The 9,917-nt window shown below is 33.3% G+C and overlaps 1 protein-coding gene across 1 annotated transcript; it reads right to left on the bottom strand.

Annotated features, from left to right (window-relative positions):
• Window positions 1–653: 653 nt before the first annotated feature.
• On the bottom strand, window positions 654–2,110 carry LOC122594668 (probable receptor-like protein kinase At2g23200). The gene is made up of 2 exons (XM_043767096.1): window positions 1,087–2,110; window positions 654–958 (listed from the first exon to the last, which is right to left on the bottom strand). The coding sequence occupies exons 1-2, from the start codon at window positions 2,029–2,031 to the stop codon at window positions 887–889; spliced, it is 1,017 nt and encodes a 338-aa protein (XP_043623031.1). The 5' UTR covers window positions 2,032–2,110; the 3' UTR covers window positions 654–886.
• Between the last annotated feature and the right edge of the window lie 7,807 nt (window positions 2,111–9,917).

Here is a 9,917-nt window from a genome sequence, read left to right as displayed (position 1 = left end):
GAATTTGATAATTTTAAAAAATTAAGAGTTTTAATTGGTTAATTGAGGTTAGATCAGTTGCCTTTTATATATATTAAGACAAGATTAAGATTATAAATATAAATAGTTCATTAAAAACAAAAATCGGATGATTTCTATTTTAGTGGATTTCCAATTTCCCATTCCCAATCCAATTAATTATGAAAAACGTGATCTATTGCTATCCTAACATCCCCATATAGTAACCCAATTAAAAGATGTATTTGAGAAGATAAAGTTACCAACAGGAACTATGTAGCACTGAAACGGATACGGAAAAAAGGCACGAAAACGATACGGGAACAGAGAACAACAAAACTAAAAAATTTAGGATACAGATACAACAAATATACGGCAATAAAAAACTAAAAAATAATAAAAATATACTGATTTTATATAGAGAGAGAGACTTGAGACTTGAGAGAGTATGTATAATTATATATATATAATTTTGTAATATATGCTTGATGGTGACCTGTAATTACGGATTAAATTTTTACTAATCAATTTCGGAATAGAAAAAGCCTAATGGTGATCTCAATTGTATAATGTATTTGGTTTGTGTTTGGGGGCATGCATAGTCGCAAGAGAGAGTCGTTTTTGGAATAGAAAAAGCTCACTGAAGCGCTATATATTAATTAGATACGGTGTGAAATCTTCACAGAAGCGTTTCGGTATATATAGAAACTTCAAGGAAACGTTTCGTACGAGTTCCCGTCCCTATGAAGTTTCCGAAATGGATACGCTTGCCTGTTTGGAGTTTCGGTGCATCGTAGAACAGGACTACAGTAGTCTCATTGAGAAATCCATACCAATATATAGTAATAGTAATTCACAATATCAAACCAAAAATACACCATGATCCCTATCAATCAAAATAAGAATAATTAATTACCTGTAAGTGACTGCATGATGTTTTTGAAACCATTGATGAGTTTTCCTATAATATAACATCCATTCAAATAATTAAAATCCAGATTAATTATGTATTAAGTATAGTTGTGATGATCAATTAGAAAGATGAAATTTAGAAAACGAAGGGAATAAGCCAGTGATCGAAGATCTTACATGATTCTTTTGAAGTCTAAAGGATTCCTCAAGTTCCCTAACAACCTGATCCATATTTGGGCGTTTTTCTCGTTGCTCTGTCAAGCAAGCATATGCTACATTTGAGAAGATTTCAACTGATTTCGAGTCCATATTATTCCACATATTGGGGTCTATCATTTTCTTCAGCGTTTTATTCTTCCAATGTAATCTGGCGAATTCAGCAAAGTTCCAATCATCTTGTTGCGCCTCGGTTGGAGTGGCTGTTGTTTCTCTCCCAAACAAGACTTCAAATAAAACAACTCCAAAGGAAAACACGTCTGACTTGTCAGTCAACGCTCCAGTTTTTTCATATGTTGGGTCCATATATTGTAGCGTGCCCTTATATGTACTAGTAACATGAACAGTATTTCTTTCAGCTACTATGGCAGATTCGAAACCTTGCAACTTGGGTTGCCAGTTGTCATCAAGTAAAATTTCGGAGCTCTTGATGTTGCCATGTATGACATGATAACCCGGTACCAGGAAGTCAGAAGAATGGATATATTTCAATGCTTTTGCAACGCCAATACATATGCTCAGTCTTTGCGTCCATGAAAGAGTTGACCCAGCTGATAGATTTTCAGCCAGGCTTCCATTGACCTCAATTTTCTTTATGAACAATATATTCCTGTAATCATTATTAGTAGTACAATATAAGATGGTGCTGATATTTTCATGTTGAAGCAAGAATAACATCATCATATCCTCTTCATGAATCTCCCCTACTAGAATATCGATTATTTTTTCGGATTGCAAGAGTTTTCCCCTGCAAAACTTAGAAGAGCCTAGTTCGATGAGGTTCTCAGCAGCAAAGTTGTCGGTAGCTGATAATATTTCTTCAAATGGGATATTCAAATCGTTCAAGCAGGATCTACGTATTGCATCTCCAATTTCACTGCGATAACGTACAGAAAATGAAGACATGATGTTTGCGTTTTTGTCTCAAAAATAAAATTGAAATGAAACTAGATACACAAATAAATACTTAAAAGGTACTCTATATATATATATGAGAGTGAAAAGGGGGTTGAGAGTTTCTTTCTATGATGACCGGTTTTTTGATTATCGAGTTAAAACGACAGGCGGTAGGTAACCGACGGAGGTGGGTTCAATTGACGGGGCGGGCTTTGCCGTTAAAGAAAAGAAAACTGGGCTAGATAAAAAAAGGAAGAGGATATTTTAATGGTTGAATAACTCAACTGCACAAAATTTTAGTGAGGGAGATGAGATTGGAATTTGCGCTTTCATTAATGGGTATAACAAAGAATTTTAATTATCGTACCACACTTTTGGAAATTCAATCACAATAAATAGTTTTGTTTTATCCATACCCAACTATTTGCAGCGTTGTTACTTTGTCAGATTTGCCAATACACACAGGGGGCCCACACTATTTGCAGCGACTATCGCTGCAAATAGTAGTTGTGGTCGAAATATCAAAAAATAATGGTTGGGATACGGGCTGCGTTTTTTATGAGTGAATTTCGCTAGAAACTTTGTGTCTCGATTCGACAATGGGAAGTCTAACATACGTTGTCTTAAATAGATCTATGCTAGAGAGCTCTCTCGAAGTAGAAATGTCTATTTCAAAAATCCGATGAGGAAAACCACCTGCTAATCCGGCCGAAGGCACGGCGATTAAATAGGGGTAAACCTTCCGACCTGAACTTGAGTATACCAAGTCAAATCCTCATAAAAGGATTTCCTATGTCCCCCAAAGCTTGAACACAAAACCTCTTGAAATGGGGATAATTTTTCAACCATTGAGCATCACTAAATCGTTGTTTACTTATCGTTGTGGAAAACATAACCTTATAATGTGTATAAGGTCGGAGATATATGAATGACAATAAATCTATACTAGCACGATACTCGCGTAATGTCGTGGTGTTGATGGGGGACGACGATTGGTGGTAGAGATGGCGTCGAGTGCTATAGATTATTGATGTAAAAGTAATTGTTGTAAAATGTTATTAAAGACATTTTAAAAGATAAAGAAATAATAGTATAATATAATTATTAAGGCCATGTATCATTTTATAAAATAATACGGATTTTAAGAGTGTATCATAAAATTTCAAAAAAATGAAAAACAAGATATAAATGTTATAATATGGAGAGAAGAATTGAGAGAGGATAAGAGATAATTATATTAATCATACATTAGGGTTACAATATAGCCTTGTAGTTATAGGCTCCAATAGAATGTTTTAGAGAATATGCCAAGACATAGATAAGGAAGTAAATATCCATACATTAATAAAATATTTATAATATTCCCCCTTCGATATTCACAAGTTATTATACGCAGATATAGTTTTTGCTTCCTCATTAAAAACCTTACCAAGAAAAACCCACTGGGATAAAAACTCAGTGAAGGGAAAAAGAGTGCAACGCGTATAATACTCCCCCTCATCTGAATATCCGTCTTCGAAATATCAAATGTTGATCTTGTATATAAATGATTTGATAATCTGCTCAATTATTGCTCGATCAGGTGTGATAAAGATTAATTATATCACCGTCTTGTTGATCATATGTCGAGATTGACTTTATCATGCTTTTGGCTTGATTTATATACACTGCTGTTTGGAAGAGAATTTTTACTACCAAAATCTTGAACAATATTTTACATTCTGGTCCTTTCGAAAAGAATGCTTTGATATTATATGGTGTTAAAGGATCCTTGATCCCAGTTAGTTTATTAATGCAAGCTCTGATATATTATAAGATCTTCATAATCTCAGGATCAATAATTTTACTAACGAATATGTTTCTAGTATAGTCGATATTATATGCAGGACTGAAGTCAAGATGTGTTATATAAACGTGTTTCAACGGATACTCTACCACTTCATCCACAAGAATCGAGATTGATAACAGATTTACCATGTGAAGAATAAACCTCAACGGTCATCTAAGCCTATTCTTCAGCGAAAGGAGCAAGTCCAGGAAGATACCAGATATTTCGGAAATATGGTTTAACGTCTAGCTCTACAAATAGAAGAAGTTCTCGATTAGAAAAGGACATCACTGAGAATATATACATTACACACACCAGATCATTCAACAACCACAAATATAGAGTTACTTAGCGATTATTAGTTGTATTATTCATTCATTCGTTCATTCATTCATTTCATTGTAATCATTCTGGAACAAAAGTAATAATAAAAGAACAACCGGAGATCGATTGCATCCTCCCGGGGTTTTTTACCTAAGATCACTTGTCTGGATCAAGGGTTTTTCCTCGTCAACAAAATTCTGGTGTCATTATTATTTATAGCTTTACTTTAAGATTTTATTGTTGATTTATATTAATTTGCTCTATCTTCAACAGTTTTCTTAATTACTTAAAGTATTTCAATCTCGAAGATCTTCTTAAAACACTTTTTAGTCAAAACTCTTAGTTTTTATTGTTTTATCTAAGAAAACTTTCCTTTTTATTGAAGATCATTGAACACCGAACCCCACTTACAAATCTTCGGTTATTGAGTTGTCTAAAATCCTTTATAAAATTATCTTAGGTAACTTTTGACCAAAAAATCTGGCGCCCACCGTGGGGCAAAAAAGGTGTTTTTTACAAATAAGTTCAGTATCGTAAAACTTTTCATTTATAAAGAAAAATTTTCCTGTCTCACAGAAAATAATTTCCAATAAAATCATGTCTGAGCAATTTCAAAATTCCTCTTCATCTTTTGATTCTATCTATGATTATCCTTACGCAAAAGATTACTTAAGAAACCCTCCCGAAAATGCAAGATTCTTGGCTGAACAGACTTTGAAAGGAAAGGAAACACTGAAGGTATCCAGTACATCCTTATTTGGTTGCCCAGTGGAAAAAATATTTTGATCGGTTCCATTTGACGGCTCCTAAAGAAGAAACTGAAGAGATGATCCAAGGGTCAGATGAGTCGGTGAGGAGTTATATGGAAAGGTTCGAATGTAATCAAGGTTCAGCTTAAAAGGTGAAGAAGAATTTCTTGAAAATTAAGCCACCATGAAAAATTCAGAAGGATATTGGTATGGCTGGTAGAGGTAACAGTAGTAAGAAATATTTACAATTTTCTGGTTATCATTTTACTATTGATATATGCGGACTTTTTACTATTATGAAAAGTCTATGGGACAAGGTTAATTGGCCAAAAACTAAACCTAGAAAATATTATACTGAAAGAACTAAATGGTGCGTTTTTCATGGGATATTTGGTCATGAAACTAAAGAATGTGCAACATTTAACTATGAACTATGAAGATTACTACATAAAGGCTTATAAGACGATATACTTCCCAATAGGAATTGGGTATTGGCAAAAAAGTAATTGTTACTGTAGAACTCAGTACCTTTATTCGAATACTAACCTGAATAAGTAAGTCATATTAGCCATAAGGGCTAACGTGAACTATTAGCATGTGTTTTGTTTTGATATTCTTATACAGGATGGTCAGCATTTAGGATCCTGAGGAATGAGGATCACGAGCTAGTATCCAAGGTACAGATCCTAAATCAAAACAATTTCTTCTAAGGCTAAATCCTACAAATGGATTTGTGGACTGAACTAAAATTTCAATCCTAGGTTGAAGGGATCACCTTCTCGAACGTTGAGGTTAACATTACACCTCATTTCTCCCGGGTCGCACCTCACAAAAAATTCTTGATTATGGGTAGAACCTCATGGTTAGAAATATTCAATCAACTCATTGGGTTCATAACCAAGAATGATAAAAACGGTTATAAAAAAGATAGGGATAATCTCTCCATAAAAATACGAACGATTGACAAAAGCATTGGCCAAAGAATTAACACCAAGATTGATTGATTATCATATGTTATACTTCATGTATTGACAGGAAATAAACAAGAAGAAAAGTGCTAAAGATTTGTCTAAGCAGATAAACATCGAACAAGAATGCAAAGGATCAGTTTAAAGGTTGGATCAGAAATAAAGGTATGAAATATAAGTATATATATTTCATAGCGTAAACATAGAAATAACGAATTACGACTAGCATTAGGGAATAGGCCTCCTATTATTACGATTATGGGAAGGTGGCATAGTATTGATCCCTAATCTTGTTTTCTTCAACTGTTTTGCAATTCCCGAAAATCTGAGGATATATGGCTTTTAGCCAACTTAAAAAACATTTTAGATGGTTGATTTCTGCCTTAGTATCGTTTAACTCTCTCTTCAAACTTGCCATTTCTTTTAAAGTTTGATTTCTGGTATCCATGACTGAATTTAAAAGGCGATTAGCGCCCTTAATGGTTTCATTTTTATGCATGATTTTTGCTTCATGGGCATCAGATGATTTCTCGACGATCTGCAAAAATAAAACAAAAACTTTTAAAAACTGACGAGAGACTAAAATGCATAATTAAATGAAGAACTTACTGAGATATATCGTTCCCTAAGTATTTTAGTTTCCTTTACTTCTAGATGAGGGTTCACCTTCCATAGAATTATTATAAATATTGATGGAAGCAGAGAAGATAATTTTGATATATTCTTTAGGCATGAAAATGTGTATTTGAGATTTGGTTATCCTGAGTATAAATAAGTCAATCAAGGGAAATTAAATCGACGAAATGATTCCTCACTATTAAATCAGGGCATTAAATATTAAACATTGGGATACTAATGTTAGTAATTAAGCATTTCGTGGAAGGTATATCTTAAATGCAGGTCCTTGAGAAAGAGATACAAGAATTAAATGCATCGATTGATTAAAGATCAAATCTTATTTTCAAGAAATGATAATACAAAGGTACAATATTTAAAATAATTGTAGAGATTTCCTATGTTGATCTAGTTTACTAGCAAATGCTTCTTTAGCAAATGATTGTTTTAGGTTCGTTTGTAAACTGTTCCACTTGTTAAAATCCCAATTAGGAAATTCAAAACCCATAGTTTTAGCCTCTGCTGCCATAAGTAGTTTGGTCTCTAAGACTTGAATAGTTGCGTCCATATGAAAAGCCTTTAGTAATGCTTCATGCTCTGCGTAGTGCCAAGCGATATTTTTATGAAGTTTGGACCTAGCTTTGGATGTTTCAGTTAGAGCATCATTCAATGCTTTCCTTCGTATGATAGAGAGTTTTCTTAGGCGAGCAATGATTAAACCTTTTTCCTTCAATTAATGCTCGTAACAGTCGATCATTTGTTCTAGTTTCTAGGATGAAAGATAAACTAGTTGAAATATTAGAAGTAAGATGATTAGAAAAAATAAAGGAGTTGTACTTACATAATCAAATTCTTTTTTAACTTCACTAAACTTTTGATGAAACAAATATATTATTCATAACATAGAAATACCAAATGAAAAAATTATGAAAGAACTAGGATAATTAATTTCCATTAGCTTCATCGATCTATGGATGTAGTCTTTTAAACTTGGAAACCACTGTTTGTAGAACCAACACGTTCCCTTTAGCCTTTTTGAGTTCTTCTTGAACGACGTCTAAATTCTCATAAGCCTCGACTAGTTGTTCCCTTAGGGTTAGCATATCTTTTCCCCATCGACCAATAGCCTCTAGGGTCAGCCCGTGGTGTTCTTCACGAATCTATGCCGAAAGTGTCATACATTCTTCTAAATCTTTGAAAACTGTCTTGTTTCTTGGCGATTTTTTCAGACAACTGTTTGAATCTGTCAAAAGACTGTACAAGAAAAGAAACATACATGACAAAATTGAAAAACTTATACAACACGATACGATTAATGAATAATCACCTGGGTTAGGGTGTCTGACATGATGTTGTGAAGAGAATAGAAGATAAATTTTTCCAGAGGAAATGGAATGGTTTGAAGAAAGGGGGTCGGTAGAGAATAAATATAAGGATAACAAAGAAATTATTGGTGGGTAGTTAAGAGTCTAATCCGAACAGTCGCAACTTCTGACATAGGGTTGAAAAGATGCTTCTCGAAGAAATCAATGAAATACAAAATATGAATTGAAAGTAAATAGCACGATATAATATGTTACAAGAAATAGTATGGTGACATTTTGAAAATAAAATAACATAACTAAAACATAGGCATAAATGAAACAAAGTTTATAAAAAAACATAACCAAACAAGCATTTAGGATCATTAAAAAGTCGTGCCCTCACTACTATTTCACAAGGATCATATCCTCATTATCCTCATGGAATCCATTCCCTCATGCAGTCTTCCTCTTGCGTCTTTTGCTTGTGGACTTTTCGGCTTGGTTAGATGAAATATTATTGGTTCCTCTTTAATGACTAGCCCAGCCAAAGTTTTTTCCCATGTCTTAACGTTCTAACCTTCCGGTTCACAACCCATCTCCTTAGCCATTTTTGTCATTTTGATTCTGTTTTTGAGAACTGCAATAGATGCACTTAAAATAATTCTTCCTTTTGGGTTTTAAGTTTTTTCTTCTCTTCCTTTTTGAATTCTCTAAGCTCATAGTTCAACTTAGCAATTTTTGTGTTCAAACCTTCAACTTCTGCCAATAAATCGTCTTTCTTTGCTTTTTCAAGATTAACCATTTCCTTTTGAACCTCCATGTCCAATTCCCACTCATTCAGTGACTTTCCAAAGCTTAAAATTAAGTGTTCAATAGCCTAAAAATGAGAAAATGAATATTAGATCAGAAAGATGTTAAACAAAAATGTCATGAATCAAACTTAGTAAAAAATTGATACTGTAGAAATATCTTTGACTGAACTACGAAGTGTAACGTTTTCAAGTAATTGGGTAACCAATTCAGTAAATGGGGCTTTTGCCGGAATTTGTAATAATTTAATAAGCTTTCTAACATTTACTGAACGCTTCTTTCTCTTTCAATTAACTTTCTTAGCTTCTTTATCCATATCTAAGGGAATATAAAGAATAATAACATCGGGAAAGAAATTGATAAAGTCAATCGAGGTTTTCATAAATAACAGTGGAATGATTATATCAAATGAAAATTAACGTTGTACGAATAATTAAGAGGAATAAAAATTCCATCTTAGATATGACATAGTATAAGGATGAAAAACTGACCTTTTACTCTCTGGGATAACTATGGACTGCAAAAATAGATAAAATGGAGCATGAGAATGAGAAGCTATAATTCAATGGTAGCGCTTCTTTTTGAGATTATAGTGGCCGACAATGACTTGGAAAACTTATCTTTATATACAATGAAATATAAGTTTTGGAAACAATTGTTTGGGGTACTACCAAGATCTTGAACAATATTTTACATTCTGGTCCTTTCGAAAAGAACGCTTGATATTATATGGTGTTAAAGGATCCTTGATCTCAGTTACTCTATTAATGCAGGCTCTGATATATTATAAGATCTTGATATCCTTAGGATTAATAATATTACAAACGAACATGTTTTTAATATAGTCGATATTATATGCGTGATTGAAGTCAAGAACATGTTATATAAACGTGTTTCAACGGATAGTTTACCACTTTATCGACAAGAATCGGGATTGATAACAGATTTACCATGTGAAGAATAAACCTCAACGGTCATCTAAGCCTATTCTTCAGCGAAAGGAGCAAGTCCAGGAAGATCCCAGATATTTCAGAAATATGGTTCAACGTCTAGCTCTATAAATAGAAGAAGTTCACGATTAGAAAAGGACATCACTGAGAATAAATACATTACACACACCAGATCATTCAACAACCACAAATATAGAGTTACTTAGCGATTATTAGTTGTATTATTCATTCTTTCGTTCGTTCATTCATTTCATTGTAATCATTCTCGAACAAAAGTAATAATAAAAGAACAGCGGGAGATTGATTGCATCCTCCCGAGGTTTTTTACCTAAGATCACTTAACTGGA

Source organism: Erigeron canadensis, chromosome 3, assembly GCF_010389155.1.
Source record: "Erigeron canadensis isolate Cc75 chromosome 3, C_canadensis_v1, whole genome shotgun sequence".
NCBI classification, from domain to species: Eukaryota; Viridiplantae; Streptophyta; class Magnoliopsida; order Asterales; family Asteraceae; genus Erigeron; species Erigeron canadensis.
Note: the sequence above shows the minus strand (reverse complement) of the source record. Positions and strands in the feature narration are given on the sequence as shown.

Bases quoted from the DNA above. Each gene is read 5' to 3' on its own strand.
- LOC122594668 (XM_043767096.1), bottom strand. From the start codon at position 2,031: ATGTCTTCATTTTCTGTACGTTATCGCAGTGAAATTGGAGATGCAATA. The intron at 959-1,086 runs GTAAGATCTTCG...GTTATATTATAG, and splicing joins TTAGACTTCAAAAGAATCAT to GAAAACTCATCAATGGTTTC.